Here is a 19,498-nt window from a genome sequence, read left to right on the forward strand (position 1 = left end):
CTTCTGCAGTTATCAAACCAGTCACACGAAAAAGATAGATTCAACGACGTCACTGGTTTTCCTTCAGGTTGCAAAGTGCGACACCTGCGGCCGTAAAGGGAAACTAAAGCAGAGTCTGTCCATGCACGGAGAAGTCAAACACTACTGTGACCTCGCATGTCTGCTGAAGTTCTGCTGTGATTATGTGGCCAAGCAAGGTGAGCTTTAGCTGCTATCATTACCGGCTCCTGTCTAAGATACAGTTTTTATCACACACATAATATCTTGACATCCTTATGTTGTGTTAAGCTGCAGAGGAGGACACACCGGTCATCGCCAACGTCATGTCTCTTGCGGGGCCTCTATCAGCGAACTCAAGTAAACTGCCCATCAAACACACTCACACACACACACACACACACACACACACACACACACACACACACGCTTCATTTCAGGTGAGGTCTCCACAAAAACTGCTGCCCCCGGTGGCTGGCTGCAGTATAGGCCAAAAAATCCATCTCTCCATTCATTCAGATGGACTGTAGTCAAACTTAAAAAAATTAATACACCTCGTAGAAATGTTTCTCATGTCCAATTGTTGCGGTGATTTGAAGACACTATCGGGCTGCCTTATAATGAAGTTTTGTTTTCATCAGTTATAAGAGGTTATAAACTAGGCTTTATGGCTCAATGATTGACAGCTGACCTTCTACTTTGACCTTAGTAGTAGTAGAGGGATCTTGTAAAATATGTCGGGAGTAGAGGTAGACCAATATATCGGCCGGCCGATATATCGGGCCGATATTTGGACATTTGTCTCTATCGGCCATCGGCCGTATTTTCTTTTAAAAAGCCGATTTTTGATCCGATCTATAAAATGACGCAATTTTTGATCAGGCACAAAAAAGATGAGCACCTCAAACTTGTGGAACCACTTGGATACATTACGTACTTTTGTTCAAATTATATTAATAAGTTTAAATTTCTTTTTTGACATTTTAAGAAGAGTGTGAATTTTTACTACTGCTTGTTACATTGTGTGTTTACTCAGACAAAATATTTCATTGTTTTGAAAGCTGAATAAATGTTCAGAGGCCTGGACACGACTTGTTGTAATAGATTCTTTTTTAGTTGCTCAGAAATTGCTGCATTTCACAAAAATGTGATAAATATATATTTATTTAACAATCAGCCTGAATATCAAATTGGAAAAATCGGGTATGCATATCGGCATCGGCTGCCCAAATTTGGAAAGCATCGGCATCGGCCCCCAAAAAACCCATATCAGTCGACTTCTAGTCGGGAGAGAGAGCTTAAAGAGATTAGACTCCCAAAAGAAAAAATTATAATTACTTTGGTCACCTGGCTTCAAAACCGTACAGTGGTAAATGGTGGACCCACGCTGTCCACTCTATACACAGTCAGTGGTTTTAACCCTGACTGCAGCACTAACAACACACCAACTAAATCCAGCACAAGACCAGTAACTTGAATTAATCCCCATTTGCGCCTAGTTTGGGAGTCTCTTAATTTTTAGAGCACTTTTAAGAAAACCAGATTACACTGTGTTTTACATTGGACATGCACCGATCGATTGGTACCAGTTTCCTTAATTTTGGGGGGTTTGGTGATCGGCCCATCCTTGCATATGAAACTGATCTTCTATACCTCCAGCCATTGTTGCTTTTTGCTCTGAGACCTAAAACTCAGGACACTTGATGGGTTGTTTAAATTAAAACATAAGACGAGTGGTTTGAAATAATCTTAGAAATCTTTAAAATGGAGAAGTTGACCTACAATCTAAGGATTCAGAAAGACAAATTTTATCTCATCTGGAATAAGTGGATTGATTTTGTTACCCCATTTAGAGTAGACTTTGTCTGACCCCACTATCAGTTATTCTCCTCCAACCTCCTAAGTGAGACACAATGTAAATGTAAACTCCCTTTGTTCATTTGTACATAGTTATTCATTTGTATGAGTGATGTAACATATGTGGATATTATATGGAGATTTACACAAGTTTAAAATGTAAACAGCAACAAGGAGAATATGTTTAACGGTATATTTTTGAAGAAGACACACAATGAAAATGTCTTTTCCAACAAAAAATAAAGAATTATAAAAAAACAAATTAAAACAAAAAGATTTTATTGTTTCACAGGAATTGTTCAATGATTTTCAATAAAACAAGATTGGAACATTGAAGGTATATGCTTCAGTTATAAAAAATGAAAATAGGTATCAGCCCAAATTGGTATCTGCAGGTCGGGCTTTTGTAAGATTGGTGATCGGCCAGAAAATTGTGATAGGTGCACCCCTAATTTACATGGACAGCAAATTTAAACAGAAAGGTCATAAAATCATGCGAAGGATGCAGATTTTAAAAGTGTTCAAAATGATTCTACAAAACTTATAGATTTAAATGGATATTTTAAAACCGTTGAACTCCCTTCATTGGAAATCCTCTGTTCCCTTCAGTCAGGAGCGCAACTACCTACTTTCTGGGGGGTATGCAGACACATACACATGTGTGTATATGGATTTTGGAATAGGTGAGGTCAATGAGGTCTATTTCGATGGTTTTTTTTAAATTCTTATATACATATATACTCTTTTTTTAGGCTTCAAGTCACACAAGATGTTTATTTTTTAATTATTATTTATGATGTGAAAGCAGCATTTTCCATACAAAAATGTATATTTAAAAAAAAAAAAAAAAATCAACTTTTTACACCAAAGGCTAGCTGGATTCCTGTATATTCTGTTTTTATCTCTTGGACATGTTTGCCCTGCTCTCTGTAACGTATTTTCTGTGGAATGGGTATATTAAAATTAGTATGAGCTGAAAACAAAGCACGCGTCCCGTAACTCGAGGTCCTTGAGTAGACGCATCATCGTGACGCGTGCCTGGCCAGCTGATGAGCCGCTTAAATAAACTGGCTTTGTTCAGATGATTTGACGGGCCGAAATTGTGCTGAATTATCTAAAAAATATATATTGTGGTCACCTCGGTGTAGACGGACGGGGATGTGGTCTACAAAGCGTTAATAATAAAAACACACTAGTTTTTGAATGGGGTTTGGCCCGCTGCCGAACGTCACAGGGCGCATTTGCGGGTCCGTGCATCAGCTGATCAAACAGCTGTTCACTGTAACACACACATTTCTCTTTCTCTTTCTATCTTTGACTGCCTAGAAAAAGAAAACGCTAACGCCTGTTGTCCTGTCCCCACACACACGCGCTCACGAACTGGGCGGATGGGAGGGGTTGAAGGAGCGGAGGGGCGCTAATCTGTGATGTGCTGACGTGCCTCTGCAGAGCTATAGAGATCTCTATACTTTTTATCTCTCTTATTCTTACTATCTCTATAGCTCTGTGCCTCTGTTTTAGATTGTATCTTTTACAACAGCTGTCAAATACAGAGGATGCAGACTCAAAATAATTTCTCCCGTATCGCTTTGGCGCCCCCCCTAGCTCGGCGCCCCTATGCATCGCATATAGTGCATACCCCCTTTTTGCGCCACTGCCTTCAGTTTTCATTTTGGCATTAGGATCACATAGATGACCTCTGCCCAAGGAACTTGGTTTGCGTGTTGGTTTTCAAGGCGCTGCCAGGTTAGCTGGCAAAAAAGACATGGAGATTGAAAAGTAAACGTTCAATTCTTAAAACACACAGGAAACTAGTGTAAAGATGATGAGTTTTAAGAAAGTTTTAAAAGGTTTTGGATCATCGTTTTTAGGCATAAAAAGCTATTTGATTGTCAAACACCAATTGATTTTGGTTTGTGTGTTACGTTTGTGTGTTTAATTTTCATTGAGCACATTTCTAGACTCTCAACCAAAAAAACAATTAATGAATAAAACACACTCACTTTATCCACTGCATGTCAAATCTGCTCACAAATAAAACATTCCTTTGTTCTTAATCAGTTGTTTTGATTATTTTCTGTGAAAGTTTCATTCCTTGTTTTTATCTCTGCAGGCAAAGCCTCGAACTCAAAAAACACTGGAAATGTACCGGTAAGTCAACATCACAGATTGTTGTTTTCATTTTATATCCAGTTAAGTTTTTAGCCTAAGTATAATAGTGGCAGTGAAAATGAGTCATTTAGGAAGTGACTAAATTCTTAACAAGGAGATGATTCATCATGATGGACACCAGACATAAACAAATGAGCTAACGTTTATTCATATTGATGACACAGGAGAGTAAACTCATATCATTAAATCAGTAAAACTTTATTCACCATCAGTCAGTGATAGAGTAAAGCATCTATGGCTTAAATTTTGGTGTTTTTCTCTCATTTTACTGAAATATTTTTTTGTTTTTCTGTCCGTCAGATCAGCACCCAGACTGAAAAAGTGAAAGCTACTCTTCCCCCTGCACCAAAGATCCTGAAGAACAAGGCCCTGCTCTGCAAACCGCTGGTGCAGAACAAAGGAATCTCCTGCAAAACACAGACAACTGACGCCGAAGCACAAACAGGTAAAACTGACACTCAAACACACAATTATCCCACTGAAGCAACACTTCTCCTCTGCTGAAACTTTCAAAGTTTGCTTTCTGGCTCTAGTTTTTAATGAGGAGTTTATTCTTCTGTGGTGTATCTCTTGTTATGTTGTAATAGTTTTCTTTTCCTCTTTGTCTTATGTACAGACGACCTCTTTCCAAAGCTTATGGTTGTACCAGTCCCAGTACCTGTGTTTGTTCCTGTTCCCATGAACATGTACAGCCAGTTCACCCCCAAACCCGTCGGCCTGCCGTTACCTGTATGTCTCCCTTTTGAGCCACAATTTGATTTCTACTTCAAATTTTATAAAACGAAGCAACAAATATTAAGCGTCTTAATGTCTCCCTGTTTTCCTCAGCTGCCGGTGCCGATGTTCCTCCCCGTCACCATGGACAGCGCAGAACGCATCGTGGAAACCATCCAGGAGATCAAGGAAAAGATCCCGTCCGATCCCTTCGAGGCAGAGCTCATCCTCATGGCTGAGATGGTTGCAGAAGACACCGAGAAGGACGACGACAACAAGGAAGAGGAGGAGAGGCCGAAGGAGAAAGTTGCAGAGAAAGGAAGAGAAAGACAAGAAGCACCTGCAGCAGAAGGTCAGAGACAAAGTTGAAGTCAAAGAAGTATAACACCAGGATTTTACTGGCTGCTTGATTTATTTACCTGCAGTAGCTCTAACTCCTCAGTGTGCAGGATAAAAAGTCCCCCTCTGTGTGTTTCTCTATAAGACCACACCAGCAACTACAGCGACGACTTAGACACAGAAGACTTGGCCAACTTCCTCAACAACTGGGAGGACGCTTCTTCTGACGCAGGTCTCAGGTCTCCCAGCCGACCGTACGCCAACGAGAAGCTAAACCCGATTCTAGACATTCCTGTGGGCATGCCCAGTGAGCCTTACTCTGAACCCCCGCCTCAAGGACCTCCTCCTCTGGACATTGAAGCTGACTTCACTGTCGGTGAGGACATGGCGTGTAAAAATTTTTATGCTTACAACACTTAATCACGTCTTAGAGTCTTTTCTCACCTGTTTTTTCGTCTCATGTCGTGGTATTCTTAGAAACTCTTGAGAGGATGGCTCATCTGAGAGAGGCAGCTCAACGTTCCCCAAGCCCGACACCTGCAACTTCAAGACGGCGGCAAGCTCAGAGAAAAGTCAGAGAAAAGCGGGTAAATGCTTGAAATCATCCTGCGACTGTTTTACTATTGGCATCAGTTTGTCTCACTGGGATTTTGGTCTTCTCTTTGTTTAAGGGTCGTAAGCCACAGCGGGCAACTAAGGCGGCTGAGGCAGCGTCCAAAAAAGGCCTCAACAAAGCCATGGGTGTGGATATTCCCAAACTGAAGAGTCAGTATGGAGTTGAGGCCTGGAAGCGATGGATCCAGTGGAGGCAAACTCAACCCAACTTAGAGAAGCCACGATTCGGCTGTAAGTCTGGATTTACACCAAACAAACAAAGATTATTTATCTGAATACACTTCTACATTATGACTCCCAGTAATCCAACAGTGAAGTGTCTTGCACTTATCTGGCTTCTTTTCTTTGTCTTTAACCTTTTCTAACGGATCCCAGCTCGTCCCATTGAGCTGAAGGAGGATGTTCTCCGGAGCACCACGGCTGAGCTGAGCTACGGCTTGTGTTGCTTCATCAGGGAGGTGAAACGACCAAACGGAGAGCGGTACTCCCCAGACAGCATCTTCTACCTCTGCCTTGGCATTCAACAGGTAAGACGCTCTTTTCCACTCATCAGATACCAGAAAAGACTCACAAACCTCTACAGACGTGTCATTAAGTCTCTGTTTCTCTTTGTCCGTTTAGTACCTGTTTGAGAACGGCCGTGTGGAGAACATCTTTATGGACCGTTTCTACAACAAGTTCTCGACTGAGTTCACGACAATGTTGAGAGGCTTCAAACCCTCAATAACGGCAAACGGTGAGCTTCATAGAATAGAATAAAATAGAAAATACTTTATTTATCCCCATGGAGAAATTCAGGAGGGGTCACAGCAGCAATCAAGAAAACAAAAGTAAGAAAGTGTATAGAAAGTGCAAAAAGCTCCATAAGAGAATAGATGATGACAGCTTGTCCATCATTCTCCAGTCAGCCAGCCTCCACCTCCACAGGGTCCAGGACTGAGCTTCTTCTGTTCAGTCTCTGTCTCCTGGATCCTGTCTGCTCACAGCAGGTGAAGTTCTTCCAATGTGGTGTTGGTGTCTAATGTTAGCTCTGTTAGCCATGTCTGTGGATAGCATGATGCTACTCTGCCTTCTGGTATTCCCTTTGTTGCGTGGTTAGCACAGCTAGCTCGTCCATCTTATTGGAGATAGATCTTATGTTCCCAGTAACAATGGATGAAAGGACAGGTCGATGTCGTCTCTTCTTAGCTCACACCTGAGAACCAGCACGTCATCCTCACCTCCTTCTCCTCACCTTGTGGGAAGACATCTGGCCTTGCACCGGTTAGCACTGACATGCCACAGGCTGCTAACGGCTGATTTCACATGTAAACAATGCGGCCATGGTTACATGTAGGATCTCCAGACAAACACAGGAGAAAAAATAGTAAAAACATAACAAAAAAAATTGCAAGAAAAGGGACAAGGAAGAGAGAGGTGCTGTATCAGGCAGCCACAACATTATAATACCAAACATGTGTTGTGTATTCCTCTCAACTCCTGTTGAAGTTTTACTGGATGTTTGACAGATGCTTCTCTCTTCCTGCAGGTTATATCCATTCTCGTGTTGAGGAGGAGTTTCTGTGGGGGTGTAAACAGTTGGGGGCGTACTCCCCCATCGTCCTTCTCAACACTCTGCTCTTTTTCTGCTGTAAATTCTTCGGCTTCACCACGGTGGAGCAACATCATCAGCTGTCTTTCGCCCATGTCATGCGGTGCACCAAAACCAACCCGGACAACACCAAGACCACTTTTCTGCGCTTCTACCCTCCAATATCGATAAATGAGGCAGAGTCAGGTATGAACCTTGCATGTGGTCAAGGGAATCAACTCCTTTATTAATTGGCACCTATTCATGCAGTGTTTGAATGTGATGACTGGTTTTGCAGTTTTTGTCCTGCCCTGCTTTTAAGGTAGACGAATATAAAGGTAACGAACCAAGGTTTGAATCAAAAACAGACATTTTTGCAACTTGCAGGCATTTGCGAATTTGTAAAACTCAATATGCTCCCATTTCAGTGAATGTAACTGATACAAAATACTCTGGCTTAGGTGAAAAGTGCTTTAATCTGCAAAAGGCTCAAGGTTTTATATAAATCAGCTCCTTTTATTTTGAATTGCATAATTCATGAAAACATACTAAAGGTGTTTTTTGTTTCAGTGAGTATTTCTATGGAGGACCCAAAATGCCAAAATTGAAAATAAATAAAATTGAAAATGAAAATAAAAATAAAAAAATATAAACTTAAGTAAATGAATAGGTTAAGAAAAGCAAAAATAGATTAAATATAGCATAGAAATAGTGTTAAATGTAAAAAAATAAGGAAATAAAAGTGCTCTGCTCTCATATGTATTTATTTTAATATTTATAATTTTATTTTTTGGCAGACACTTTCAGCATGAAATACAGAAGGAAATGTTATTCAAATGAGGGGTTGGTCCTAAGTGTGTCTTGGGTTGAACTGTTTAATTTTGGCAGTTTTGGTCCTCCATAATTTTAAATGCAGTCAGGTAAATCACACACTGCAGTGTTCAGAAAATTGTAATTCTCATTTCCTGGTTGTTTTTAAAAAACTATTAAGTGATCATAAACTCTGGAAACAAGTCATTCTAAAAAATATGCTTAGACAAAAAAATTATTACGTCTGTAACAGCCAGCATCTATGTGCTCTGACATATTTCGTTATTTTTCTGTTTAATTTTTTGTGTACTGTCTTTTAAGATGTTGAAGTTCCTCCAAAGAAGCGAAAGGAGGAGGAGAGTAAAGAGGATATTCTAGAGATGATGGAGAACGCAGAGAACCCCCTCCGCTGTCCTGTTAGGCTTTATGAATTTTATCTTTCTAAGTGGTGCGTATCCTTACTGATTCCTTCTTATTTCTTTTTTAAATTAAATTCTTTAATTCCTGTTATCATTTTGACTCTTCTTTTAACCTCTCAGCTCGGAGTCGGTTAAACAGCGTACCAACCTGTTCTACCTTCACCCTGAACGCTGCTGCGTCCCAAACAGCCCGCTGTGGTTCTCCTCCATTCCTCTGGATGACAGCACCATGGAGGCCATGCTCACCCGCATCCTAACCGTCAGAGAGCTCCATCTCAGGACAAGAAAAGCGAAATCTGATGACCCACCATATATACCTGATGAGGAGGAAGGAGACTCAGAGTGATGAACGATAAGAAGAACAGAAGTGACCTTTTACTGGTGCAGCAGCATGAGTGGTGTAAATGTACTTTAAGATTAACTGAAACATTCATTCAAACAAGAACCAGTGAAAAAAAAAACGGAGCAAAAGTGTAAATATGCTCTCACTTACATGAAAACAATTTACAAAATGCACATCGTCTCTGTTGGTTGGACTTTTGAATTGAGACGCAAGACTGCTCGGCAATTGGACTGTTTACCACTGTTTGGCAGGAGACATAGCTGTTCCCTTTTGTGTTTTGTCTGCTGTATGGTCGTATTTCATGTAACACACTACTTTCTCCCCAACACGTTATAATTCCTGAAAACCCAGCAAAAATTTGGGTTTTGTCCTTGTTCAAAAGAGCCACGATGAAAAATGTTCATTCCTGTGGGACAAACTGAAATCATCTTTGTGAACCGTGTTCAGTTATAAAACTTTAAAGTTTCCTTCCTCAACAGTTTTCTAAATGCCATTAACTGCTTGGAGTCTGTTAGTGAAGAAGCTACTACACATGTCCAATCCCCATATCTTTGTGGATTACTGCACTGCAAATTGAAAGTCTGAGAAACTTTTAGCAGCAAAGCAAATCTTTTTTTTCTTCTTTGACAATCACAAAAAAACACAAAATTTTACACAATTTCATCTGGTACAGTTAACAATTTTAGAGGCATTTCCACATTTTGAGTAAAAGTTAAAACATTTTGATTAAATTATAAAATACTCCTGACAAGCAGAAATTGATCTCTAACACTAAAAGACGTATGAAATATCTTTCTTAATTATTTGACTAATAAAAATGACATTGATTGTAACTCCTATCACTGTAAATGGTGATGCACATGAAAAGTTTTGAGCCAGTAAGTGCCACCTAAACATGCTATCACATGAAAAGAAACCCAAGTTACATTAGCTTTTTGCTGAAATACACACCCATTACTAAAATAAAGTTAAAGTTCCTACGTGTATATCATGTTTATACCATCCCCGGTCCTTAGAACATGTTGCCAAGGATTTTAGTATTTTCTATGGCTTGTTCATTTTTTTAATAAAAAAGTTGAAAAACTTTGTTCTCCTGTGTTAATTATACTGATACAAGTTATTGTGTTTATTTTTGTTTTATGCTTAAAAAAATCGTTTAACTTGTTTTCTCATATATGATTTACAGGTGAGGCAAGAAAGGTCAATCATTTTCACGCACATATCCTCATAGAGCGCGTTCACCAGTTTGTTGACAGTCCGCCGCTGCTCGGTAGAGCCGGGTAGAGCGCAACGCGTTTAACCCCGCCCAACCCCGCCCACGTTGAGTTTAACCCCGCCCACGTCGATGCACGCAGACGCGTTTAACCCCGCCCACGTTGAGGCACGCCTCGTTCTGCACGCTGCAGTCGGGGGCTTCTCAGATGCACCAGGAGAAGTTACTATGGTTACTACACTATTTATATCATGACCGAAGCTATGTATGCTAACAATACAGCACATCTCAGACGTAACGTACATCAAAACTCATAAAGTGCAATTTTAACACAATAAATATAATTCTCAGCTAAAACACAAATAATACATTTAATTAAATTTAGATAAAAGTATGATTGGATGATAACAATATCCTATAATCGACTATCTGTAATCTGGATCTGTAATCAACCTACAACTATCCTTACAATATGTAAATAAAACATACTTCAATAAATTACAGTTGACATAAAAATGTACAAAAAAACAATAGTTTTAGGATTATATCCATTTGTTTTGCTGTCTAATACAGAAAATGTGATATGCAATCAGCTTACAACACAAATTCAGGTGAAAATTATTCATTTTTATGAACTCTTATAATCAATATATTTGATAATAACCTAAATTAAGATTCTGTGCAGCAATTTTAAAGTGTAACGGCAGTTTTACAAGCATATCATCATACAGTATTAATAAAACTTAAATCAAAGTGTAACTGTGTTGTTGGCTATCCCACATCAAATTATGACACTGTGCAATAATGTATATATATAATAGCACTAAAATACAGCTCACAGAAATATGGCTGTGATACAACATAGTGACAATATAGTTCAACTATGTGAATGGTTGGCCATAAATACTGCATAATATTTATTTTGATTTGTTTATGTATTATTTTGCATGTTAAATTTGATTGTCTATCTTTGTTATATTCATGTTAAAATACTTGAATAGTTTTGTAAACTTCTCATTCTTTGTTTTTCCTCAGGATCTTGACTGATCTGGAGTTGGCCTGCAAGACTAAAGCCTTCGACGTTCACAAGCTGGTCATCTCCTCCGTCAGTCAGTACTTCAGGGAGATTCTGGCCAAAGACCCCGGCATGAAGCGCCTGGAGCTGCCTTCCCTCTCACCTCTGGGTATGTCAGTCTTCCAGTCTTAACCCTCTGGGATCCCTCCAGAAACACTCACACTTAGTATCCCGGGGACCCTCGAGGGTCCCTGAAGGAAAATGCTGTAGAAATCCAATGAGTAAATATTTTTTTCCACTTTCAAAGCTTAAACCTCTTATCTAGCTTCAGCCCTAACCAAACCTATCAAACTTTCACCTATTTTAATCCTAGTTTTTACATTTTTATGACATTTTTCTCAAAAAGGCACCTGCTGTCTAAGGACAGAAATGCAAAAATTATAAAAGTTGAACTGCAGAATAAGTTGTTTGAGGTGAAGTTATTAGAGTCTTGTATATGATGATAAATTATGGTAACATTGATTTTGATGCATTATTATTTTTAGAGAAAAGCAGGTTTATTTAAAAAACTCACACTTGGTACCCTAAGGACCCCCGAGGGTCCCTGGAGAATAAGTGCTATAAAAATCTTATGAATTAATATTTTTTCCTGCTTTAAAAGCTCAAACCTTTTTTTAGCTTGACCTTTTAACAGAAAAAAATAAATGTGAGTTTATTATTGAAACATTTTCATATTTTCTTATCATTTCTTCATGTTTGGTTCCTACCATTATAACAAGAAAATTACATAATATGACATATTTTCAAAATCTGAAATACAAAGTGGATTACTAATATGGAAGTTATTAGAGCCTTGTATATGATGATTAATTATAGTAACACTGATTTTGATGCATTAGTATTTTTAGAGAAAAGCAGGTCTATTTAAAAAAAATCACACTTAGTACCCTAAGGACCCTCGAGGGTCCCTGCAGAAAAATGGGCTATGAAAATCATATAATTTTTTTTCTTCCATTTCAAAACCTAATCCTCTTAACTAGCTTCAGCTTTATTCAGAACAAATAAGTTTTTATTCACTTTTGACATACAGTGGGGAAAATAAGTATTGAAAGCGTCAACTTTTTTCTCATCACAATTATTTCCAAAGATTCATTTTCAAAGATGGTGCCACACTGCTCAGGTGAGCAATGTGGTCAAATTTTAGAAACCATCTGAGAGTCAACTTTGCCGTGTGCTTTGGATTGTTGTCCTGCTGGAAGGTCCAGCCACGTCTCATCTTCATCATCCTGGTGGATGGCAGCAGATTCAGATCAAGAATTTCCCCATACATGGCTCCATTCATTGCTCCGTCAGTTATATGAAGTTTGCCAACACCATGAGATAAGAAACATTTCTTTTCATGTGTGGATTATTTGATTTGATACCAATGTCTGGTAGAAATTTTGTTGGAATTGCATCTTTGGAAATAAATGTAATTAGAAAAAAAAGTTGATGCGTTCAATACTTATTTTCCCCACTGTATATTCAACATTTTTGGATTTTTCTTCTTATTGGCACCTGCTATTTTACCAAGAAAACCTGATAATATATTTTCTAAATTTGGAGTGAAGAGTGGATTCTTTGAGTTGAAATTATTAGAGCCTTGTGTACATTGATAAATTATAGCAACACTGATTTTGATGCATTATTATTTCTGGAGCAGCACATATTTATCCATCGTAGGCCTTAGAACAGCAGCAAGAGCCTCTTCTGTATTGTACCTCCTTTTCATTTTCTTCATCTAAAATGGCTTCTGACCTAACTGGCCTTATTTATAGTTTTACAGATCAAACAAATCTTTGACCTTTGTGACAACCAATAGATGTTTTGTTTTGTGTCTGTCTCTGGGCAGTTCTGTATGTTTGTGTAAGGATGTCTCAAAACAGAGAAAACTTGTTGCTATGAGAGGGAGGCAACTTTCCACACAAGTACCCATTCCATTTACACCACATTATTTTTCAAACACATTCATAGCACACCTTTGCCTTACTACCAACTTATTCAGACTATTTTTGTTTTGATAAATGATTTTATTCCTATGCAGTAATACAACAAAATATAAAGAAGGGACTCCACTGAGACCCCTAAATTAGCTCTGCTGCTATGTTGGGTTTAAATATGTAGTTCCATGAAAAATGCCAAAATCTTAAATTTTCAACCCAGAGGCTTAGATTGAAAAGGTAGTCACAGGAATAATATTATGGGATGGCTAATTAGAGTGTATCAAAAAAGAGTAGTTTGAATGGCCGTCAATGGGGACCCTCGAGGGCCAAGGGATCTGAACGTGCAGTGTGCGTGTAGCTTTGAAACTGTGGGGGTGTGACAAGACATGAGGTTGGAATTTTTAACTTTGGTCTATACCAAATATCTTTGGAACATCTCATATCATTAGTGTAAACACAGGCAAAAATATTGACTTGTGAAAATTTTAAAGTTACAAAAAGGACCCTGTTGGGTCCCAGGGATCCCAGAGGGTTTGCAGAACGTAGACAACAGCACTATTAGAAAACATCAACAAATCGTACTCATCAAATTAAAAATAAATGAGTGTTTGAAATATTTCCCTCTGTGCATACTGAAGCTATATAATGCATATTTTCCCTTTTTTACTGTAACTACGGGGAAAAAATGATAAAAAAAAAAAAAAAAAAAAAAAACCGCTTTCACGACTTTCTAGCTGCGAGTGTATGATTATGGCATCGTAGCATTCACCAGTAACCAAAGCTACAGCAGCACCTCGTGGCGGGAGACGGAAGTACAGCTCCGATACGACACGCGCCATGACGGTTTCCAGGTTAACCGTCGTAAGAGGAACTTGTTAAACCGACTACAGATGGTAGGACGGTAACGGTTAACTGTTTAGTCGACCAAATACACACGTTAAGACGAAAAACGAGGATTTTAAAGGTAAGAACACAAAACTAAACCAAGGAGCACATTAAACCATACTGTTATAATGGTAAATTACCCAAACCTGAATTAATTAGTCTATTTTTGAATCTTTAAAAAAATCTAAATAAGCTAAAACTGATCATTTTAACTTGTTTTTGCACAACGGCCTGTGTTTGGTAGATATTTTCTTTGATGTAACTAGCTTCTTCTTGGCAATACGTGTTATACCTTTGGAAAGTCAGCCTTTTGGGGTCAGCCCAATGTTCCCACATTTTTAAGACTCCACTAACAATTAGGCCCTATGTTATCTATATTCCATAGATAAAAAGGCCCCTATGTTTTTATTATTATTATTATTGATAATTAAGATAAGATAAGATATACTTTATTGATCCCCAAGGGAAATTCGTGTTGTTTGGGCTCTCTTCCAAGCAAAGAATTAGGCCCTATTTCCCCACAATGAACACAATCACAAACATTACAAGAAAAAAACAGATTTCAGAGCAAAACGGAGAAATCTTGAAACAAAGGCACACTCCTGATTATTTATCTTATAAATTATTCCACATTTGTAAGGAACATGCATTTGTGTGATTAGCCGCAATGATATATTCAACTGCCTCCCTACTTTCGTGAGCATCTTCATGAGCTATATACCTTCAAAACATATGTACAACAGAAGAAATTATAGAAATTTAAGCAGCTTACTTTGTTTTGCTCTTCATTTACTTCGACTCTCTAGTGGCCCATATTTTTCTATCTTTTTATTTTGGTGTCTATAACCAGGTAAAGCATTTTTTTAAGAAGAGAGGATTCATTTGCTAATTATTTCCTCAAAACTCGCACCACTTATTTTAACATCGCTGCCCATCTGTGGGTAAAACTCATCCTACAGCAAGAAAACAATCCTTCCTAGTTCTTATTTGAAGTCTCAAGTCTTAAAGGATTTGAGTAGTCACAGGTTCAGGTCTGTGAGCACTAAAAAAAACCCAACATGAGACGCATGATAACGTGCAGCCCCTCTCTCTGATATCTACCCATTAGAGCCGTTTAACGATGAAAACTATTTCTCCTCAGGGATGAATGAAATTAAAATTCTTAAGTGGTAGAGACACAGCAGGAGGACTGGCAAACACATGATTAACCTCAGTAACAACACAAGAGAAGTGAAGTGTTTTTTCTGGTTTTATTAACTTTGATACAAACAGGATCAAAACGAGGTCCTTTACTTCCCAGGGAGGATGATACCGTCATACTGAAAGAGAAAGGAGACACATACCAGATTTAGTTTACATAATGTATGTTCTGTAAATAAGCTCTTGAAACACTTAACACACTTCACTAGCATTGGATCAAAGTCTCATTAAAGTGGTATTTATATTTTGGACATTTCTCTCGATGAATGCATTGTTTGGTAAAGTGCACTACTACTAGACAGCTCCTAAGATGTTTGGGGTTTTTGAGCACTCACTTTCTGCTGGAACCAGCGCATGGCCTCCTCTTTGCGGATGCGGTGCCTGAAACCGATGCGGCCTGTTCTCCGCTTCTTGTCGGCGATGCTGAAGCCGGGTCTGCCCAGAACCTGAGAGACAAAGTCGGGACAAGGTCAGAGGTGCTCAAAACACAAAAATCCTTCAGAAGCGTCAACAAATATTAGCACGCACAGATTCTGCAGTTTTTGTTATGCTTCCCAATTTTATGGTTGTTTTTATTACAGGTTTTAAAATCTATTTAGGGTCTGTATGGTTTTGCACCAACATACAAACCCCATTATGTGTTTAAAAAAAAAAAAAACCTGACAATGAACCAGGCTCATTGGTAATTGTTTCCAGCCTCCAGATTGCTTCGCATTATCAATAGAAATCTAAAAAATAAGGGGATTTCAGCTCTCAATTACTGAAAGTGAACATGACTGAAGACAGTCACTTAAGTTGACAAAATTCTGCTTCTACCAGTAAATCTTTTACATTTGAACATTAGGTTTCTCATTAACTTAGCGTATAGATTTGTTCACTCCAACATCAAAGGACAATCAATGAGCTCCATCAAACTCCAACATTTCACCAATTTCACAAGCATCAAACCCAACCATTGCAAAGTCAAACGCCACACAGAAAAATCTTTTTAGAGCAGCCGAAGCTTTCTATGAAAACACACTGCACAGTGAACATATACAGGAATGTGATTGTTATCGAAGGCCTGAACCACACGTATATGGATATTTTTTTGATCGGATATCTTTGTCCTCATTTAAAAAAAAATCTCCGTCCACACCACAGAAATATCTCTGTCCATACAAAGAGGCCAAACCGAAAACAATCTCCTCTGAAGCCTGACATGCCATGCCTGGCCGACAAGTGGCAGGTTAGCAAAATGTGAAAACCATAGAAGAAGAACGCTATGAGCATGTGCAGTCAAACACAGTGACTTGTTGCTAGGCGCTTGACGTCATCACGTCAACACCAGCTCCGTTTAACACCACTACACGGATCCACTCAACCAGATATTTTTTATTTCTTATTTCTTCTTTCTCTCATATATGTGTGGTTCAGGCCTGACAAAAGGCAGGCTAGCAGTCATTTTCTACTTTCATGTAAAAGTATTTACCTAATGTGGCTGGGGGTGGGTACTGAATTAGGTACTTTAATAGGCACAGACTGAATTCTGACTGTAGTACAGATTCATGTAAAACCAAACGGTACCATGTTTAGGAAGCTAAACACATCCTTGTGACTGTGAGGGAAGAGTAGCCAATTTTTTCATGCTGGACATGAACACCGCTTTACAGGTTTATATATTGAAAAATAAATGTTAAATTGAAAAACTGAGGTTTTATCATTAAACAAATTAATATTTATTCCCACATACAGGGCATCAGTACTGTATCTTTTTAAATGTCAAAGGTACAGATCCCTAAATGTGTCTCAGTGCTGTAAGTGAATTTAAAAACAACATCTAAATGGTTCCTCCTGAATGAAAACTGAATCATCTTCCAGTGTGGAAAATCTGGAATCAGAAAAATCTAGAAGAATCCTATCCTGTAAAATACAAAGCTTAGGAACAGAGAGAGTGTAATCCTTGTTGTAATCAAACCACACCTGTACCTAAAATATGCAGACGTATTCCTAAATGCTGGTATTCATCAAATCAGCTTAAACCAGCCGCATTCTGTTCTCACACTTGTTGACACTCACCACGTAGAAGTCGAGTCCGTAGATGCCGATGCTGGGGTCGTACTTGATACCCAAATCGATGTGCTCCTGGATACCGAAGCCAAAGTTTCCGGTATCTGAGAAGTTGTTCTTTCTCAACTCGTACTCACGCACCTATGGACAGGAACAGCAGAGTGAAGCAGATATTTCGTCTTTGAGACAAACTCAAGCTCACTAAATCTTCAAACACATAATTTACGGAGGAAATGTGTAACGTGGCAACTTCAGCTGCTACAACATTTCTGAGATGTGTCAGAATGTGAAATCATGACTTCCTAACCTTGAGTCCTTTCTCCAGGATCTCCTCTGCTTTGGCCCCTCGGACGGTGCAGTGGACAGCAATCTTTTCATTTCTGCGGATACCAAATGATCGCACAGTGTAGCGGGCTGGAAGGTAAAGAGTGTGTATAAAAGTTAAAAACCAGCACAATCTGCAAGTAGGAATGCTCAATATTCAGCAATGAATTTCTACATCCTGGTTATCACATGTCAAGAAAGAGTTGCTTGTGATGACTTTTTAACCATAGCCTGTGGTCAGCTTTGATGATCATATCCATGTCCAAAAGAAATGGCAATGGGAGAGGTTCCAACTAAACTAAACTTCAACTAAAAAGCTACACTCCACACACACACACATAAAAACACAAACACTCACCCTTGGAGAAGACAGGGGTCTGCCCTGTGAGCTGCTCCAGCACCTTAGCAGCTCTGGTCAGCCTGTCTCCACTCTCACCGACGCAGATGTTCAGGCAGAGCTTGCGGATGCGAAGCTCTCTCATGGGGTTCTCCTTCTTCTCACCCTGGTCCTGCATGACAAGAAATAACAACTCTAATTAAGTAAAGACTCACTAACCTAAACACAGACTTTCTCTCTCTTCTGGTGAATATCCCGCTAAGACATCTGCAAAATGTTACTGTTCTGCATTTTTAAATTCTGCTGTCCCTTATCTAAAAAATGTGGGGTTGTCATCTCCCTGGGGTTATCCTAATAAGACAGAAAAACGTTCAAAGATGATATAACCAAGTTAATTCCCATAGTTGAGAGTCTACCTTACGAGCCCAAAAGGCCTAACAATGAGGAAACGCTCACTCTGAGTCTAGCAGTATAACTTACTTTTTCTGCACTGGTTTGACACCTGATCAGGTGGTGCCATGCTCAATTTACCTGTAAGCCTCAGTCTGCTAACCAGCTAACATTAGCACAACAGCTTCACGAAATGTCAACAGCATATTAAGCTAATAACTGATGTTTGAGACAAAGTAGGCCTTTCGATTTCACGACACTGCTCATCTTCAGTCATTTTTCAAATGCTCAGAAGTCTCAGACCAACACATGCCGGCCGGAGGACATGTCCGTACATATCCCCGCTGTGTCTACTGACAGAGCTACAGATCGCTTGGATATTTCGTGAGTAACACTGCAGTTAATTTGGTAAAAACGTGCCGACTGTTCGTCCACAGAGTCCTCTCAGAGTTATGAATCCTGTTAAGTGTTACAACAGACTTTAAACCAACAGCTTCTTCCTTTGGTTAGCATATTAGCATCATCCGGTGCATCCAGTTTAAATAGTTTCCGCCACCTTAATCGAACAAATAAGACTCTAGAAAATTAATTCATGGTCGAGGATAAGTCCTCCGAAATTAAAAAGCAGTCAGAACGGCTCGATTCCTCCGATGATTGAGGATTGTATCCTCATCTACAGGTTAGCTCGCCATGGTAAGATGTGACGCTGTACTCACCGCCATGTTGGATCACTAGAAGAGGACGTTTCGTTTCCGGTGAAAGGAATTTATAGCAGTGTGTTCTCTCTAATAGAGCTCGTAGGAAACAGCATTGCGGTCTAGTTATTGGTTCCGGTTAATATAAACGAAGTGTTAATCTCGGCAGCTATTTCATGTTTAGTCCTAGCCATAATGTGAAAGTAGCTCTTCGTGTTTGTTCTTATTTTATTTATTTATTTATTTATTTATTTATTTATTTATTTATGTATACCGCCATAATTTTAGTCAACGAAAAACCAAACATTTTACCATACCTGCCAACAATTGAGTGTGAAAACAATTGTGAAAACATAAAGTAAAATAATATTTTTTGCAGAATTACAAACATTGCAAACATGTGGTGTATAGTGTATTCTGATTCTGATACCGATGCTGAGGGCAAAAAAAAAGCCGATATCCAATATATCGGCCAATATCTGACAAATAGACCGATATATATATATATATATATATATATATATATATATATATATATATATATATATATATATATATATATATATGTATAT

At 38.8% G+C, this 19,498-nt stretch overlaps 2 protein-coding genes across 8 annotated transcripts in view; one reads left to right on the forward strand and one right to left on the reverse strand.

Moving 5' to 3' along the window:
- Window positions 1-9,873, forward strand: part of zmym4.1 (zinc finger MYM-type containing 4, tandem duplicate 1) — a 28,566-nt gene extending 18,693 nt beyond the window's left edge. For 3 of the 7 annotated variants that reach the window (XM_074686269.1, XM_074686267.1, XM_074686268.1), the window contains 14 exons: window positions 68-197; window positions 289-357; window positions 3,968-4,005; window positions 4,327-4,471; window positions 4,643-4,755; window positions 4,855-5,092; window positions 5,225-5,455; window positions 5,557-5,666; window positions 5,751-5,925; window positions 6,070-6,221; window positions 6,316-6,430; window positions 7,223-7,471; window positions 8,396-8,522; window positions 8,614-9,872. In XM_074686269.1, the coding sequence (XP_074542370.1) occupies window positions 68-197; window positions 289-357; window positions 3,968-4,005; window positions 4,327-4,471; window positions 4,643-4,755; window positions 4,855-5,092; window positions 5,225-5,455; window positions 5,557-5,666; window positions 5,751-5,925; window positions 6,070-6,221; window positions 6,316-6,430; window positions 7,223-7,471; window positions 8,396-8,522; window positions 8,614-8,839 (2,118 nt within the window). In that variant the 3' untranslated portion in view covers window positions 8,840-9,872. Of the gene's footprint in view, window positions 1-67; window positions 198-288; window positions 358-3,967; window positions 4,006-4,326; window positions 4,472-4,642; window positions 4,756-4,854; window positions 5,093-5,224; window positions 5,456-5,556; window positions 5,667-5,750; window positions 5,926-6,069; window positions 6,222-6,315; window positions 6,431-7,222; window positions 7,472-8,395; window positions 8,523-8,613 lie in introns of all 7 variants that reach the window. The other 4 variants (XM_074686266.1, XM_074686262.1, XM_074686264.1 and 1 more) reach the window with 2 other exon arrangements.
- Window positions 9,874-15,167: 5,294 nt separating this feature from the next.
- rpl11 (ribosomal protein L11) lies at window positions 15,168-19,024 on the reverse strand. The gene is made up of 6 exons (XM_074686865.1): window positions 18,948-19,024; window positions 17,863-18,013; window positions 17,488-17,594; window positions 17,190-17,321; window positions 15,467-15,577; window positions 15,168-15,250 (listed from the first exon to the last, which is right to left on the reverse strand). Exons 1-6 carry the CDS (start codon window positions 18,951-18,953, stop codon window positions 15,221-15,223), a joined length of 537 nt encoding a protein of 178 aa, XP_074542966.1. The 5' UTR covers window positions 18,954-19,024; the 3' UTR covers window positions 15,168-15,220.
- Between the last annotated feature and the right edge of the window lie 474 nt (window positions 19,025-19,498).

The sequence above is a fragment of the Halichoeres trimaculatus genome, unplaced genomic scaffold (assembly GCF_033239565.1).
Source record: "Halichoeres trimaculatus isolate MK-OKI-2021-1 unplaced genomic scaffold, fHalTri1.1 fHalTri1_scaffold_14, whole genome shotgun sequence".
NCBI classification, from domain to species: Eukaryota; Metazoa; Chordata; class Actinopteri; order Labriformes; family Labridae; genus Halichoeres; species Halichoeres trimaculatus.